This window comes from Podarcis melisellensis (genome assembly GCF_964234715.1).
Source record: "Podarcis melisellensis genome assembly, chromosome: 15".
Taxonomy (NCBI): domain Eukaryota; kingdom Metazoa; phylum Chordata; class Lepidosauria; order Squamata; family Lacertidae; genus Podarcis; species Podarcis melisellensis.
In genome coordinates this window covers 42,513,233-42,531,741 of record NC_138532.1, presented here as the reverse complement: position 1 = coordinate 42,531,741, position 18,509 = coordinate 42,513,233, and the positions used below count along the sequence as shown (strand labels likewise).

Below are 18,509 nucleotides of genomic sequence, written 5' to 3'. Positions count from 1 at the left end.
AGCCTAGTAAATGTTGTGGCCGGGACAGTTCCTTCCTGAGAGGCCGTCCTGCGGTTGGGGACAGTAGTTTTTAGCTGCTTTTTTGCAGGTGATTTCTGCATCTGCTTCGTCCAAATGGGACGGCTTCAAGTTTGGGATCCATCCATCTTTCCTTCTTCTTCCAACCACCCGGTGGCATTTGTGTCTGTGCTTTTTCCCCCCCTCCAGGTTTTTTTTGAGGGGGTGTATTTAGCCTCCTCCTCCTCCTCTTCCACCTCTCCGCCCTCCTGCACCACGGAAAAAAAGCTGCTTCCTCAAAGTGCTGGGAGTTCCTTCCCACGAACTTTCCCCATTTCTCTTGGCACCGGAGAGAGAGAGAGAGAAACAACCTCCTTCTTTTTCTTAAAAATATATACATTTATCTCGTTTTTGCCCGGCGTGGGTATCTCGGAGAGAGGGTCCTTTTCCCCACCTACGGAGGGCAGGCCAGCGGGCGAGGCTGGCACTTCCTGTCTGCTGGACGAGCGCCAAGGTTGGGCAAGGACGGCAGAAAGAAAAGACCGAGAGACGGGAGCCATGCATGCTGCCAGCCCAGGGAAGGGGTTAAGCTAAGCCTCCTGTTTCCTGGCTTCTCCTCCTTCGCTTTTTTCCCACAGGAGTTGAGTTTCTTGGCCGCGGACTTTGCCTCGGCTGGAAAAAGGGTGCGGGTTGCGTTTGGGGTGTGTGCCGTCCCGGGCTGCGGTGCCCGGGAATGGCTCTCTTCCTCGGAAGGAGGCCGTGCCAGGCGGCGATGCCAGGCCTGGCTGCCCCCTGGCTCCTCTGAGGGGGGCCGACTTCTCCCCACAGCCTGGGGAGCCATGCAAGAAGAAGAGGAAGCCATTGGCTATCTCGATAAGGTCCTCGAAGAAGAGGAAGAGGAGAGGCCGGCTACCCCCAGCTCGCCGGCCTCGGAGAAGGTGGGCACGCAGTCGGGGCGAGGCGGGCTCTTTGTGTCGACCTGGTCCTCCAGGACTGGCACGGGGGCTTCCAAAGGGGGCAGAAGGACCCAATAGCCTGGCCACTGAAGGCTTAAGTTGGGCATTGCACTGGGATTGAGCCCATACCGGTGCAGCAGCTAGAGTGCCAGGCTTGGGCCTGGGTTCAAATCCCGACTCGGTCACGAAACTCGTGGCCATTTGGGGCAACTTGCTGCTTCTGAGCCCAGCCTACCTCGCAGGGTCGGCGTGGGGGCTAAGCGAGGGGGGGGGACTGCATACGCCGCTTGAAGCTCCTTAAGAGACGACAGTTTGCTGTTTATGCAATAAATAAAATGGGGAGGGGGGCTTTTGCTGTGGGTTCAGCCCCTCACTCGATTCCCCAGAGGTGCCCCCAAGGGGGGGGCGACTGATTTCAAGGTGTTGCTGGACGTCCTGCCTCTTCAATCCCACCTTGTTCTGTGATGGAGGGAATTGTAGTAATAATAATAATAATAATAATAATAATAATAATAATAATAATAATAAAAAATAAAAAAATACCTGTATATGGCCAGAGGCACTTTTGTAGCTTGGAGCTCGGGGCTTTCCAGGGCTGTGGTTTACATCTAGATGTGCTCTGGTGAGTGAAAATGCTGCCATAGCCTCTATTTCTTGCTCCTGCTTTCTTTAATTCCAGGGTTTTCCCAGGATTTGGGGGCCTCTTGGGAACGAGATGTTGGCGATTTGTGTGAGCTTAACAACAATGGCTTCCAGGTCTGTCTTTATCCCTGCCTGGTCCTCCCACCTCTGGAGGTAAAAGGGTTTGGGGTTTGCAGAAAGCTGGAGGTCAGCGAGGGCTGATAAGGCTGTTTGTTTGGGCTGGAGCCGATATATTTCTGTGCCTTGCTTTTTTCTCTTTCCCCTTCAACAGTTGCTGTCTAAAACTAACCCTCTCCATTTCTAAATCCCCCTATGCTTTTGGAACAGCCCTGCTCAGATGCAAGGGCTTAATTTGAGCACGGCGTTCATCTTTCTCCAAGAAAATAAATGATTTTCAGTGCCAAATCCTCAGGCTTTTTTGGATGGCTGGGGGAGTGTTGTGGCAACGATGGCTTGCCTCTGAGCATGGGCAGAGAGCACTTCTTTTTGCTGTTGTTTCGTTGCTGAGTAATTGCAGGCCTCTCCACCACCTCCCCTTTTGGAGCTGGCAAGCTCAGCTTACAGGAAGTTTTGGTGCCAGGCACACAAATTAAGTCCTGGGAGTGGAGTGGAAGGGTTTTTTTTATTTATTCATTCCTGGGTTGGGAATGTGCCCTTTTTGTGTACAGCAGCTGAAAGCTCCCTTGACTTGTGTGTGTGCTTTCCTCTCCTCTGTGTTTGTGATGTGTGAGTCCAGCCCTGCCAGGCCCAGGCTGGCAGCCCATCGGGCGTTCAGGCTCTTTGTGTTGTGCTATTGGCTGGGGGGAAAGGGTTTGGATCCGTGGGGCGCCCGCGGCACCGAGTGAGTGGGAGGTTGGAAGGGGGCGGGAGAGAGAGGGAGTCGAGCCCCAGCAGGCCCCACATTGGAGTCGCCTGAGGACGGAGAGATCTTAAGTGGTTTTCCCTCTGAATGTAGACAAGTGACAACAAAGCTCTCCAACTGCTGGAAAGCAACAAGAAAAAAAAGGTGGTTTGTTTGTCAGGCTCTTTCGCATTTATATCCTTCCCTTCTTCCAAGGAGCTCGGGGGGAAACTAGTGGGGTTGATTGCTCTGCCTCCGTTTCTGTTACTTATCCCAACAACCTTGTGAGGTAGGCCCACTGGGCTTGTCACCCGCTTGAAACATTGAAGAGCCTCTGCCGGTCAGTGTAGACCAGCAGTTCTCAACCTGTGGGTCCCCAGATGTTGTTGGACTACAACTCCCATCATCCCTAGCTAGCAAGGCCAGAGCTCAGGGATGATGGGAGTTGTAGTCCAACAACATCTGGGGACCCACAGGTTGAGAACCGCTGGTGTAGACCATGGGTAGGCAAACTAAGGCCCGGAGGCTGGATCCGGCCCAGTTGCCTTCTAAATCCGGCCCACGGATGGTCCGGGTATCATGTGTTTTTACATGAGTAGAATGTGTGCTTTGATTTAAAATGCAGCTCTGGGTCATTTGTGAGGCATAGGAATTCGTTCACCCCCCCAAATATAGTCCAGCCCCTCACAAGGTCTGAGGGACAGTGGACCGGCCCCCTGCTGAAAAAGTTTGCAGACCCCTGGTGTAGACAGCACTGTGGCAGACGGTCTCACGGTCCGATGTGGAGGCTTCCCCTGTTTAAATCAGCTGTAGATTCAGAACCATGAGGACTGGAGTCTTGTTTCATTTTTAGGGGCAGAGCTGCAGCTAGTGGCAAAGCACCTGCCTTGCAAGCAGAAGACCCTGGGTTCAGTCCCCAGCTTCTCCAGGTAGGCCTGGGAATACCCCCCCCATGCCCCCTGGAGAGCTGCTGCCGGTCCGTGTCGACAACCCTGAGCCTAGGTGGAGCACTGGCTTTTGACTCCCCATAAGGCCACTTCCGGCGCTCCTATGACTTGCCCTCATCTGTACCTGCTTTGTTTTCCCAAGCAACACCACCCAGCGATAACCGCTTGTTTGGTGGACGCATAAAAGCAGCCTCTGTAGTAATACGTCAGCTGGAGGGTTTACAGTGCAAATGAACCGCAATTAATGCAAAGCGAACCAAAACGAGCGTCTCTGCAAGGAGGCATTCGAAATGAGCTGTTCTGCCACTGGCATTTTAACCTGAGAGTGTCAGAGAAGCCCGGCCGCTGGATCAGGCCAGAAGGGGGGTCCCATCCGGTCCAGTCTCCTTCATCTTCACTGATGCCACAAAGGGAAGCCCCCCAGCGAGACCCGAATATGGGGCAGCAGCGACTCTCCTTGCCTGTGACTACCAGTGAGTGGTATTCAGAGGCACCCTGCTTTTTAAAAAGTATATTTTAAATGACTGTGAGAATAGAGAATGTTTTGGCTGGTTAGGTCAGTGATCCCCCAAAGTGGACATTACCACCCCTTCGGGGGCAGTGGAGTTATTGGGGGGCAGGGGGCTCTGGAGGTGTAAAGAAGGACTATAAATGAACCAAGGCCATCAGTTTCAATGAATGAATTAAACTAAGTAGTTTTAACTGGAATCTGCAGAAATGTGCCATTAATGTTTACCGTTGTGAATTTTATCATATTATTTGGATCTTGCAAGCCACAATTCTAGGAATCCCTGGTTTAGAGGCTCCATATGCAGTATATTGGTTAGTCTTGGGAGCCTTTGGGGGCAAAGTCGGCGCAGGCTTGGGAGTCGCAGGCGTGCGGCACGCCAAATGTCACCCCCCTCACCGAAGACACCCGGGGCGGTTCGCCCCCACTGCACCCCCCTTCCTCCGCCCCTGTGTCCTGGAGAGGTAGAGCCAAGAGGGTCCCCATTTCAAATTTCACCTCTGCCACAGGCTCCCGTGGGTGGCCTGAAATCAGCTCCTTACGAAATTGGGAGTGTGTGTGTGACCGCACTGGCCTGCTCTTATGGGAGAATGATTGCGGAAAACATCTTTGAACTCCTTAGAAGGAAAACCCACTAGGTAATGGAATAATGCAGAGGTTTTCAACCTTTTTAAGTCCACAACCCCCTTGGCCAGCTACAGTGGTGCCCCGCAAGACGAATGCCTCGCAAGACAGAAAACCCGCTAGACGAAAGGGTTTTCAGTTTTGGAGGCGCTTCGCAAAATGAATTTCCCTATGGGGTTGCTTCGCAAGACAAAAAAATCTTGCTAGTCCGCTAAGCTGTCAATGGGCTTGCTTCGCAAGACGAAAAAAACGCTAGACGAAGAGAATCGCGGAACAGATTCTTTTCGTCTTGCGAGGCACCACTGTATATTGTTCTGCAGCAGCCCTGTGAGGCACAGGAGCCCAGTTATGTCACCCTTTGCCTACAGAACCAGCCGCCTCTCTGAACACCATCCCTGATAGAGTGATCTCTCAGCCTCTTCTCTCCCATCCTTGGGAGTCCTCCAGGCAGCCACAGCTGCTGCCCCCTGGTCCCTGAGCTGCCCCAAAGAGAGGTGCCCCTTCACACTGCCCCACAGGGGCCTGGGACTTGTCTGTCCATTCCCAGCAGTAAGGGCTGGTGGACTGGCTAGCTGGGCTCACTCACACTGTTACATAGGGCCTTCTCGGTGGTGGCGCCTGCCCTGTGGAACGCCCTCCCATCAGATGTCAAAGGGATAAACAGCTACCTGACATTCAGAAAACCTCCCTGTTCAGGGAAGTTTTTAATGTGTGACATTTTAATGTATTTTTAATCTTTGTTGGAAGCCACCCAGAGTGGCTGGGGAACAAATAAATTATTATTATTATTATTATTATTATTATTATTATTATTATTACTTGCTTACTCTGAGGCTGCCTCAGCTCCTAGCAACCGGCACCCCCTGGCCAGCCCCAGAGGCACCAGGCCTTTGGGAGGCAGAGACATGAGAGGGCATCTGAGGAGGGAGGGAAGGGAAAGAGGGGCAATGGCTAGTGTTGCCTGCATCACCCCTGACCATCATTCAAGGCACCCCAGGGTGCCATGGCACACTGGTTGAAAACCACTGAGTACCAAATTTGCACCTCTGATTGCCACCATTCACCTGGCATTCCTTTCACAGGTTAGGACAGGGGTCAGCAAAGTTTTCCAGCAGGGGGCCGGTCCACTGTCCCTCAGACCATGTGGGGGGCCGGACTATATTTTGAAAAAAATAACAATGAATGAATTCCTATACCCCACAAATAACCCAGAGATGCGTTTTAAATAAAAGGGCACATTCTACTCATGTAAAAACACGCTGATTCCCAGACCACAGGCCAGATTTAGAAGGCGATTGGGCCGGATCCGGCCCCCAGGCCTTAGTTCGTCTACCCATGGATTAGGGGATCTTAATTGTCTGTTCTTGTTGATTCTACTTAGGTGGTTTTTAAAAACCTGGTCCAGTTGTCTTCCATTATCGTTATTTAATTTGTTTCAGGATAAATTGATTGGCTGGTGCTGCTTTTTTAATCATGGTATAAACTGCTTCAAGCTCTGTGTATTTACTGTTGAAGACCTTGTGTGTGTTGGACTTAGTGGATTTTAAAAATCTAATAAATAAATAGCATTTCCCAGATCACGTTGTGGCCCGCAAGGTAAATGTGCAATTCAGTCATTATGTTCAGGTTTATGTTGTCTCAAGGAAATGTCTCTGTGAGAAGCAAATTGCATTTCCTTTTGAAAATAGTATCTTGTCATTCTTCTATGGGGGGTGTTGAAAGCAGCCTGTGTGAATTGGGACCCTTGGCGATCAACCCTCTACAAGCTATGGCAACATCTATGGTCCCCCAGACATTGCCAGACTACAACTCCCACCATCCCCTGGTCTTTGGCTATGGAGGTTGCTGGGAGTTGGTGTATATCAATGTCTGGAGGACCCCCCCCCCCCATCCTCGACTTAGACCCATGAAATGCAAATCTTAGCCCCCAGGTAAATGCAACATTCCCCATCTTAGCCAAGGTGCTGGGGACTTAGGAAGCCACCTTGGACTTAGTCAGAACATTGCTCTGTCTAGCTCAGTACTGGCCACACTAACTGGCAGCAGCTCTCTAAGGTTTCAGATGGATGGATGGGTGTCTTTCCTACTACCTGGAGTTGCCATGGAACTTTCTGCATTCAAGGCAGGTGCTCTGTCACTGAGCCACTGGACTTTGTGTGTCATTGCTTGGTCCTTGGTGTCCTGCGTTCAAATCCTGCCTTGGTCACACAACTGGGCAACCAGGGCCAGGTTGCTGCCTTTAAGACCAGCCTACCTCGCAAGGGGGTTGTAGAGATGCAAGGGAATACACTTTTTTTAAAAAAAATTGCACTCTCCATCTTGGGAGTGTGAGAAAAACCAATCTCCACATGCTCAGAGACACTTGCAGTCATCACCATCATCTTTAGAGCTGAGTCTTGGTTCCGCTCGCCTTTTAACATGTGACATCTTATTTCTTCTAGGGTGGACAAGATGCTGGGAAAGGGGTGGACATGCGGAGGTTGGTCCTAAAGGATTTCCTGGCCAGTGAGGAGATGTACATCAACCAGCTCGAAGCACTATTGCTGGTGAGTATGCCTCAGCCACTCTGGGTTTCCCCAGCCACTCTAGGCGGCTTTCAACAAAATACAGTAATGCCTCAAACATTAAAAGCTTCCCTAAACAGGGCTGTCTTCAGATGTCTTCTAAAAGTCTGCTAGTTGTTGTTCTCTTTGACATCTGGTGGGAGGGCGTTCCACAGGGCGGGTGCCACTACCGAGAAGGCCCTCTGCCTGGTTCCCTGTAACTTGGCTTCTCACAATGAGGGAACCGCCAGAAGGCCCTCGGTGCTGGACCACTGATGAAGAGGAGGCCAATAGCTGGGAGGAACAACCCAACTCACCCCTGGCTAGTTGGGCGAAGTGAGGTTGGGAATCAGAGAGGAGACGAGGACAGATCCTTCCCGGCCAGTGGAAAACACCAAAAGAGGCTGGCTGCCGACAGCCTAGGTAAAGAGGAATGTTTTTCCCCTGGTGCCTAAAGACATGTAATGATGATGCCAGGTGAGCCTCTCTGGGGAGAGCATTGTGCAGTTGGGGAACCACCACAGAAAAGGCCCCGTTCTTGTGTGACCACCCTCCGTACCTCTCAAGGAGGGATGTAGAGAAGGGCTTCAGGTGACAAGCACAGAGTCCAGGCCAGTTCTTAGGGGGATAGGTGGTCCTCAAGATACGGCTGTGTTATAGTTAAACAACAAGCAAGCACGTCCTGAGCGCCGCCACAGCCCTCTCCCCTCCCTTTAGCCCTTTCAGGCAGGGTGGTCATCGCTCAAGGGGATGAATGGAGGTTGTAGGCCAGCAATAATTGGAGACCCAAGGTTTCCCTTCCTTGCTTGAGAACGAAAGAGCCTGCTCCAAGCCGGTGGAGATGGCCGCGTCATGCAGCTGCGAGTTCCGCATGTTTCTGGCTGGAGCAGACGTCCCGAGACAGCGGCCACGTCTTCCGCAGCCTCCTTTTGGTGGCCTCATCTCGAAAGTGTCCCTCTGAGGCCTATTTATAGCTTCCAGCTTCCTCCTGAAAGCCTGGCGTCCGAGTCACAGCAGCCCTGCCTTTCGCAACACCCGCCTGGGCCCACAGAGAGCTTCCCCTTCCATATTCTGGCGCAATGGGGAAGCTCGCGAAGTACTACTCTTGACATTTCAAAGGGCCACTGAGCTCTGTGGGGAGCTGGTTTGTTTTTTAAAACGCCTGTGGAGGTGTTCAGGATAGTCCGGTAATACAGTCGTACCTCGGGTTACATACGCTTCAGGTTACACACTCTGCTAACCCAGAAATAGTGCTTCAGGATAACTTTGCTTCAGGATAAGAACAGAAATCGTGCTCTGGCGGCGCCGCAGCAGCAGGAAGCCCCATTAGCTAAAGTGGTGCTTCAGGTTAAGAACAGTTTCAGGTTAAGTACGGACCTCCGGAACAAATTAAGTACTTAACCCGAGGTACCACTGTATATATTCATTTATTTTTACTTTTTTTAATTAATCGCATTCGTACCCCACCTTTTCCTCCAGAGAGCTTAAGGTAGCGTACAGATGGTGTGTGTTTTTTTATCGTCTGTGGGACCACTCATGGTTAACTCATGGTTTGATAAACAAACCATGGTGTAAGCAAGCCACGGTTTAGTGCTACGTGTGGTGTTCGGAAGAATTCCTGCCTCTGACCATGGAGGCAAAGTGTAGGTTCAAAGCACCATGGCTGGTTTTCTTTGCAAGGCTGGTTCACAAGAATATGGAGGGGGGTCCCCAGTGTTTAACTTTCTTTCTCTGATGCTTCCTCTTCTCTGTGTCTGGCTCACTCCAGCCCATGAAGCCCCTGAAAGCAACAGCCACCACCTCCCAGCCTGTCCTCACGATCCAACAGATCGAGACCATCTTCTACAAGATCCAGGACATCTACGAGATCCACAAGGAGTTCTACGACAGCCTTTGGCCCCAGGTCCAGAACTGGGACAGCAGTGTCGTGCTTGGCCACCTTTTCCAGAAGCTGGTGAGTTACCCTTAGGCTTTCTCTGGTCCTTGGCTTCCTGTGTGTCCACCGCCAGTCTTTTAGTTCTGTTGTGGAGGTGTCCTCAGTAGTTTTGGTGCGGATAAAAAACGTAAACTGTGGCTAGCACCAAACACATGAATCATGGTTAGCACCAGACACACAAACTGTGGCCAGCACCAAACTCATAAACCCAGGCTAGATTAATAATAATAATAATAATAATAATAATAATAATAATAATAATAATACAAGGTGTGACCGGAAAGTTTGGTGAATGGTCACAGAAATTGGACAGCGAGAAATATTCGAACATGCATACCTTACATGCCTTCAGAGTATGCCCCCTCTGATACAATACACCATTGACAACGTTCGTGGAACTGTTGAAAACATCTGAAGAAGTCCTATTTTCGTACTGCTTTCAGTTCCCTCGTCACAGCAGCTTGGAGGTGTGAAATGTTGGAAAATCTGTGCCCTTTCAGTGAAGATTTCAGTTTTGGAAGAAGAAAGAAATCGGGGGGGGGGGGGCAGATTGGGAGAATATGGAGGGTGGGACAACTCAGTAACCCCAGTAATGATTTCACATGGAATATGCAATTCTTCTGCCATCAGACGGACAAGCACCGATCCCACATCAATAACTCACAAACTGTGTTGACATTTGCCACTGTTCTGCCCGTTGACGGTCTGCCAGACTGAGGGTCATCTTCGATGGTTTGCCGCCCTTCACAGAAACGCTTAAACCACTTATACACTGTCTTTCAAGTTAGAGGTTCATCTCTGTACACAATTGTGAGCATTTTGTGGGTTTCCGATGCCGATTTTATGTTTGAATATTTCTCGCTGTCTGATTTCTGTGACCATTCACCAAAGTTTCCGGTCACACCTTGCAATAATAATAATAATAATAATAATAATAATAATAATAATAATAAAAAAAAATTCCACCCAATAAAAAATAGTAAAAACACAATACAGCATCAGACACTAAAATAATAAAGCATCGCTAGCACCAAATGCTTAAGCCACAAAAAACCACACTTTGCAAATCCAGTTCAAACCCTGGTTTCGCACCCAGTACATAATAACCTCAGCTGTGGAGACCTAAAGGTTGGGGAAGGCTGGTTTGTTTACTACAGTCAAGAACAATTCATCACGGTTCAGAAAAGCAGGGGCAATACGTGGTTAAGCTTTAGCTTTGCGTGTGGCTCGTGTTTTACATTCTGGCCTGTTTCCAAAAGGAATGGCTACGGCGTTTGAGGCTTCCTTGTTTGGAAGGAAGGTGACTAAGATCCGAGGTAGGACACAACTGAAGTTTACAGAGTCGAAGGGTCACCCAATAAGATGCTGATGAGCAGGAGGTTTGGGACAGTCAGAAAGGACTTCTTCTCCCAACACAGAGGTTTGCCTTGAACCAAAGGAGTGGGAGAGGCCTGCTGCTTCTACGCCCTGCTTCTGGGCTTCTTCTTGGGCCATCGTGGGGGGAATAGGATGATGGGCTAGATGGAACGGAAGTAGCCAACATGATGCTCTCCAGATGTGGTTTGGCCAGCCACTTCTCTTCACACCCAGCTAGCGTAGCTGTTGGCCAGCAGTGATGAGATGGAAGCTTTTGGCCTCAACCAGGATGGCTCTCCTGAGGTTCTCTTCGCCCACGGATCAGCCAGAGCGGGGTTGCTTGTGGAAATTTGGTCTGTGGACCCCTTGCTTCCATGGAGCCTGCCAGCGAGAGGTTTCACCCAAGGCTGTCTTTGTGAAGCCAAAAGCAGCCCTCCTTGCAGACAGGAGCTCTATTAACTACTTGAAATGAGGTCAGACAGTTTTCCAGGGTGGAAACCTTGCCCTGAGCGCTGCCTGTTCTCTCCAAAGAGTTTTAAATACATTATCATAGTTTTGGAGAAACTGTGTGGGTGGTGTGGAAGGGGGGGGCAAACAAGTTCGCCCAGTTCTTGAGTTGAGAACAAGCACATGGAGCTTCATGTATTGGGGAAGGCACCATCGTGGGAGGAGATTGTTGCAGATATGGGATAGATACAAAATATTTTTTAAAATCAGCTGCCTCTTAGGCATCCCCAGTGGTATATTTGGGGGGTGCTGTCTGAATTCAGAAATGAGGATGCTGTTAATCTGAGATGGGAAGGAACATCTTCCTCTGTTTTTAATTCCTGGAATTAGCTGGGGCAGGTATGCAAAGGCCCAATGCGTGGGTTTTTGTCTTGTTTTGTTCCAAAGTGGAGAAAACGACACACACAAAAAAGGTGTTCGTTTGCTTCTGATTGTGCTTAAAAGTGGGTTATAGCCAATTCTATTCCTACTCAGAGAAGGCCAATTTGCAGTTAATGGACATGATTAGAATCATGGAATTGTAGAGTTGGAAGGGAACCTTACTCACCTGTATAGCTGTCCCATACGGGAATTGAACCTGCAACCTTGGCGTTATCAGTACCACGCTGTATCCAAGTAAGCTATCAAGGCATCTGAAAGATTCCACTTCTGCATTGGCAGTGGAAATCAGGCTTTGGTCTACTGGAAGCCTCAGGTGCCTTAAAGCACTAACTTCGGGCTTTCAAAGCACCCAATCTCCCAATGTCATTGTGGCATCAGGTCATTGACATGTTTCAGATTTGGCCTGCAAGGCTAGGTCCTCATAAGGATCTGGCCTGTGGAACCAAATGGTCTGTCCTTCCCACTGCCCCCGTTGCTGTATAATATAATGACTATTTTAAAAACAACCAAACCTATACTAAATGGAAGTCCTCCCTGCCAAAGCAGCACTTAGAAAATTAAGGTTGTGCTGCTGCAGATGGATTTGTCCTTGCCTAAAGGTGGATGCAAATGTTTCTTTGTTACTTAACAAAAATTGGATTTCTTTTCCCGTCCTGGGTTTTAGGAAAATTGCTGCGCAAGCTGTAATTATACTATTTTTATTTTTATTTGGGGAGGGTGCATTCAAAGATCTCACCTGTTTGTGGAGTGATCCTCAGCTATTTCAGGAAGGGTAGGTATAAATATATATGAGGCCTTGATTATCTCAAGTCCTGTGACGAACCCCTTTTAATTTCCCATGTGGGAAAAATGGGGCCTGCGGGGATATGGATCAGAAAGTGTGGGTGCCACGGTTTAAGAAGGCTGTGACCTATGGCCTCAGGGAATGAACTTAATGGTTTTCTAATGTTTCCCTCCCTATGCACACATATCCCTGCTTGCCCCCCACAAATAGGCTAGCCAGCTGGGGGTGTACAAGGCCTTCGTGGACAACTACAAAATTGCGCTGGAGACGGCAGAAAAATGCAGCCAGAGCAACAACCAATTTCAGAAAATCTCAGAGGTGAGGATTCGAAATATTGTCGTTTATTTGCTTGTCTTTTCTTCACATGGGTCAAAAGTGGCATAGATGGAGTTAATCCTGTGAGTGGGTCAGTATGTGTGTTTTACTGTATCCTCACAACAACCCTGTGAGGTTGGTCAGGATGGACACACACACACACACACACACACACCCTAGTTTGCCTAATGAGATTTTTCATAGAGTAATATAGCCTCCCCTTCCTGCTCCAAAAAGAGACAAGTCTTTGCCCTGAGGAGTCTACAAAGTAGGGCATCTTACAAATCCTTTTGCTATACAAAGGATTTGCTGATCTCTACCTTATTACTGTGCAGTAAACAGAATTGTGTATTTTGAAAAATGCAATGCAAGCCTGCCTGCCTGCCTACTGTTTGATCCCATTTCTACTTTCTCTTGCTAGGGTTGGCGGGAAAGGAGGGCTCCAAAATTTCATCCCTGCCCCAGACATCTTTCTCCACTTTATACCATGTCTTTGCTGGCGTAATTTATTCTAATCCCAAAATCCCCCCAGGCATTGTGAAGAATTTGGATTTCCTTCCCAAGCAGAGACAAAGGTCTCTGTTGATGTTTAGGGGGGCAAAATTGTGACATGATTGACAAACGGAACTTCCTTGAGCAGTCACAGTCTTACCACCACACCACCCTCACTTCCAAGAGTTTGCTTGTGAAACTGGCATGGCTCAGTTGGTGGAGCAGCTGAGGGGTTGTGGGTTTGAGCCCCATGTGGGGCAGAAGATTCCTGCTTTGCAGGGGATTGAACTCGATGGCCCTTGTGGTTTCTTCCAACTCTACAATTCTTTGATTTCTGCGATTTGTGGGTGGCAGCGGCTGGACTATTTGTTCTGATCTGATGCTTGTGATGTTGGGCAGTGTGAGTGAAGAGGCCAGCCAAGAAATGTATTTTTCTCTGAACCTTTTTGTCCATATCTGGTCAGTTTAAAAGCGACTCTAATGGTGCCTTTTGTGTGGGGAAATTGCTGTGTGGAGTACATCTAAAACAGGTGTCTTTTGAGTTTAATGAGGCAGGGGGTCTCTGAAAGACCTTGTGTGTAGTTAATTCTTTCTTTTCTTTCTGCACTCTATTAATGACCCCACCACCACCACTGAAATTACTTTCTCTTGGGCTCAGCAAACTTCAGAAATTGTGCCCCTCTTTTAAATCAACCCTTTCTCTCCAAATCCTCTGGCTTATATCCAATCATGGTCTTACTCAGAGATAATAATAATAATAATAATAATTTATTATTTATACCCCACCCATCTGGCTGGGCCTCCCCAGCCACTCTGGGCGGCTTCCATAAAAATCAAAAATACAGTAAAATCACACGTTAAAAACTTCCCTGAACAGGGCTGCCTTAAGATGTCTTCTGAATGTCAGGTAGTTGTTTATTGCTTTGACATCTGCTGGAAGGGCGTTCCACAGGGTGGGCGCCACTACCGAGAAGGCCCTCTGCCTGGTTCCCTGTAGCTTTGCTTCTCGCAATGAGGGAACCGCCAGAAGGCCCTCGGCGCTGGACTTCAGCGTCCGGGCAGAATGATGGGGGTGGAGACGCTCCTTCAGGTATACTGGACCGAGGCCGTTTAGGGCTTTAAAGGTCAGCACCAACACTTTGAATTGTGCTCGGAAACATACTGGGAGCCAATGTAGGTCTTTCAAGACCGGTGTTATATGGTCTCGGCGGCCGCTCCCAGTCACCAGTCTAGCTGCCGCATTCTGGATTAGTTGTAGTTTCCGAGTCACCTTCAAAGGTAGCCCCACGTAGAGCGCATTGCAGTAGTCCAAGCAGGAGATAACCAGAGCATGCACCACTCTGGCGAGACAGTCCGCAGGCAGATAGGGTCTCAGCCTACGTACCAGATGGAGCTGGTAAACAGCTGCCCTGGACACAGATTTAGCCTGTGCCTCCATGGATAGCTGTGAGTCCAAAATGACTCCCAGGCTGCGCACCTGGTCCTTCAGGGGCACAGTTACCCCATTCAGGACCAGGGAATCCTCCACACCTGCCCGCCTCCTGTCCCCCAGAAACATATGAATGTATGTGACTTAACGTAACTCCCCTAATTCCAGTTCTTCTCTACATAGGATCTCTGCATAGAATTTAGTTGGATATAACTCAGGGGAGTAGAACGGTGTGCCTGTGTGTGACCTCAGCTTGCTGGCCAGGGTCCTCTCTGCACATCCTCAGAGGCACTCTCGTTCTCTGTTTTAAAAAAGATTATAATTTTTGGCATACAAAGGGTGCAATCCTTGGAAATTTAGAAGAGGAAAAGAGACTGGATTTTAGAAACCTTGGGTGATGGGGGCTGTCTCTGCTACAAAACCTACTCACTGAAATTAATGGACACGGCTAACGTAGGCTCATTAATCCCAGTGGGTCTACTCTGCAACCCCGAGGATGTAACACTCACAGGGGAACAAGTCCCATTGAACTCCATGAGATTTACTCCTGGGTAAGATGTTTGCAGAATGCCCTCTGGCCTGTTCCCTAAAGGTGGTCTCTAACGGTTCTTTCCCCTCTCGGCAGGAGCTGAAAGTCAAGGGCCCGAAGGATTCAAAAGAGAGCCACACCTCCGTTACCATGGAAGGTATCGATTTTATTGCATGCATATATTTTTGTAGGTGTGTGTGAGCGAGCGTTTAAATTATATAGCATGCTCTTTTGTCTGACTCTCCAAAAAAAAACCCACCATCCCCTGAGCCCATCAAAGGATAGATAATATCCGATGCTGTTTGTGCATATTGGAGATACGGATCCCTTTGTGCTCTTATGGGGAGAGGCGGGAGGCAAGGGGGCTGAGAGGAGGGGTCTGCACCTTTTTACAATGCTGGCAGCGTCTTACAGCCCCTCACGCCCCCTTCCCTCCTCCTCCTCCTCCCCCCTCCCTCTTACAACTACCGGCTGGCTTTGGAGCTCTTTTCACCGACAGCCAGCGGACCGCCACCGATGGAGCCGGGTGCTAGCCATGCCGCAAGGAGGGTGCCATGGAGATTCTGCTCATCATCCGCTTTTGCTGTAACTGCACCTACGGTGGGGGTCTCCTTTCCATCCATCTCCACCCCCTCCCCCATTTTTTTTAAAGAGCAGGTGGTGGGCAGGGCAGGGACGGTGTCGCTCGCTCGGGTCTGGGGTCCTCTCTCGGGGTGGCTTGTAAGAATTCTCTCTCGCTGCTCTCTTTGTCTCCACGAATGCCCCTCCGGCAACCAAGCCTTTTTCCTCACCGGTCCGGGTGCCAGGGAAGTGTGGAGGGGTCTTAGCGTGACTCAGAAACATTCCCCCCCCCCCCACTTTTCCAGATTTCTATTTTTTTCCTGTTCTGCTTGGGAGTGCCAACTTGGTGATTTCTTTGTTCCTTATCGATGCTAGGGCTGGGCTCTTCTCTGTCGCTAGGTGTTCCCCCCCATTTAGTAGGAACCAAGGGACCAACACCCAAGGAAATATTGGGTCCCTATGGCAGGTGGGTTTTTGGGGGGGGCTCCCACTGCTACTCTGTCACTATTTGCCCCCAGTTTCTGCCTAGTCCTGTTAGGGCGCAACTTCAATTGACGTGGGTCTTTGTGACCTCTGAATGCAGAATTCTCCCTGGAACCTGTAACAAAAGGTGGCTGGGGGGGTGGAAACACACCTGTTCCATTTTTCTCCATCTCTCCCACCCACTGACTCCCCCAAACCACCTCACATTTGCTTCATCTTTGCCCCCATTCACTAGCTGCCCGAGGGAAGTGGGGTATTGACCTCCCGCAATTGCCCCCTAAATGTTTGCTCCCCCTCCCTTTCAGGCCTTGTAACCATGGTGACGAGCAGGGGGGGGCTGTGTTGGCGGCCACTATCTTTCATCATGGCCGTCTTTATTGGGGTGCTGGACCCCAATTTTGGGCATTTCCTAGGACTCTTTTCAACATGGGTTTTTACTTCTTGCTTTTCAGGGGTGTTATCCAAAGTGACTGATTTGGGGGTGTCAAATTGTCAATTTCCTTTTAACCACCACGGGGGGTATGTGGTAGAGTAACGGCGTTTTGCCTGCCCCTTGTTACTAAAGGCGATTTAAATTCTGTCACCGCTCCTATACGCAAATGTGTCCCATTGAAATGGGGATTTGTTGCACCCGTTCCCTTTGGGGTGGGGTGCTTCCTCAAGAGATGCCCCCGTTGGCTTGGCATGGGCACGGGTGGTTGGGTTGTGGGGATTGGGCACTCTGCTTTGTGAGGGGGCGAGGATGAATTTCCCTATTTGCGTCTGTTTCAGAACGAGACCCTGCCTGTTCCCTTCAGCTTGGGGAAGTGGCTTTGAGCGGGGAAAGGGGGAAATCCACGATGTGCGTCTGGGCTGGACTGGAGCCAAGTGCACGAACATTTCAGAGAGATGAATGCTCAGCCTCCGCCTGCCTTAATTCTTGACTCGGGCGGCAGGTTTTGCTGCGCCGCTAGAGGGCAGCAAATTGTCAGTTTTATAGCTTAATGGCAGGACTGGGTTTGGGGTGTGTGTTTTAATTGCTATGAGTTCCTCATGTGCCATTTTGTCCCGGACACCAAAATTCTGTGGGCCATCCTCAAGGAGGCGTCCCAGAGAGACACGAGTTTTGGGGTTCAGCAGGGAAAGCTCTCTTTAAGCTGTGTCCTTGGCACTTGTCTTTTTTTTTTTTAAAAAAAAGGATGATGTAATGTGGAATTCAAGAAGGTGAAATGAAACAATAGTTTTCCAAGCACTTAGCCACTGTGTGAACGTGCAAAACCACTTGATCCGTGTCATTCTTCCAAAATGTTTTTTTTTAAACCACACTTCCGTAACCCAAGTAGAAGTCTGAGGAAACCCCCTGTGCCTGTACAGTTTTTATTTCAGAATCTGACGATAGTTTCAAATGCCTGGGCACACCCACCCAAATAGTATTAAATATCATAATTTCCCCTCTTCTTGCTCACACTTGCCGTGAGAAGAGGTGTGTGACACAGAGCAAGAGATGATGCCTCAGGAGCTCTGCAAAAATGCAGAATATATTTTTTTTTGGTGGGAGATGGCTGGTGTGGTCTGGTGTACAACCTTTGTTTTTGAGGTTCTGCCTGTTTTTCTTTCTTTTCTTCTCTGTTTTGACGCTGTTTATTTTATTTCTTAATTAAATTTATATACAGCCTTTCATTGAAGATCTTGGGGCGGTTTACAGCACCAACCCCCACTTCCTTTCCTTTTGTTATATAATGGGAAATCTCATTTCCCATTGGTGAAAAGGAAAAGATAGAAGCTTTGGGGCCATCCTCTGTTAGGCTATGTTGACTGGGCTGGGTTCCAGAGAATGCCAATAGGTTTTTTGGGTGGTTAGTCCATAGATGTGGGCCTAGAGCAGAGCTGGGAAACATCTGTGGGGCTCCAGCTCCCATCATCCCTGGCCAGGGCTGATGGAAGTTGGAGGCCCACCACATTTGGAGGCCCCCAAGTCCCCTAACCCTGTGCCCCATCTCTGTGGCACTGACATTCATTCCTCTTTTGCCTCTGTTTAAACCAGGGGTGTGGTTGGGCGGCCATGTTTGCTCTGGGTCTGCCCCCTTCCCTAGCTAGGTTTTGTCCAGCTAAGTGTTACTCAGAGTATACGCGTCGAAATGAATGGGGCTTTGCTAGTCATGTCCATTCATTTCAGTGGGCCTCCTCTGAAGGCAATGGACATTGGCTACAGACCCACGTCCCAATGTGGTAGGGCGGCCATGTTTGTTCAGAGCCTGCCCTCTTCACATATGAAGCGGAAGGGACCTAATTTGCACAGGAAATGGGAGCAGGAATCTCTCTCTCACACACAAAGACACACCTTGACGTGTGTGACGGGGCACGGCAAGGTTAGGCCAGAGATGGTTATGGGTGTGGAGTTCAGCTCCCTTTATTTGTGCACGTGAAGAGGCAAAATGGCTGCCAGCGCCATGCTTGCTTTTGGCCTATCAGACCTAACTTGGTCTCCTCCACATGTTTTGGGCTCCAGATCCCATCAGCCCACACCCAGCACAACCAATGGTCAGGGATGATGGGAGTTGTAGTTCAACAAATATCCAGTGGTAATAATAATAATAATAATAATAATAATAATAATAATAATAATAATTTGTTACTTATATCCCACCCATCTGGCCGGGCCTCCGCAGCCACTCTGGGTGGCTTCCAACAGGATATGA

At 49.4% G+C, this 18,509-nt stretch overlaps 1 protein-coding gene across 4 annotated transcripts in view; it reads left to right on the top strand.

Annotated features, from left to right (window-relative positions):
* ABR (ABR activator of RhoGEF and GTPase) overlaps positions 1–18,509 on the top strand; it is a 113,478-nt gene that overhangs the window by 49,296 nt on the left and 45,673 nt on the right. For 2 of the 4 annotated variants that reach the window (XM_081890297.1, XM_081890298.1), the window contains exons 3-6: positions 6,957–7,061; positions 8,827–9,012; positions 12,233–12,340; positions 14,884–14,944. In XM_081890297.1, the coding sequence (XP_081746423.1) occupies positions 6,957–7,061; positions 8,827–9,012; positions 12,233–12,340; positions 14,884–14,944 (460 nt within the window). Of the gene's footprint in view, positions 1–326; positions 936–6,956; positions 7,062–8,826; positions 9,013–12,232; positions 12,341–14,883; positions 14,945–15,326; positions 15,388–18,509 lie in introns of those variants that run through there. The other 2 variants (XM_081890299.1, XM_081890300.1) reach the window with 2 other exon arrangements.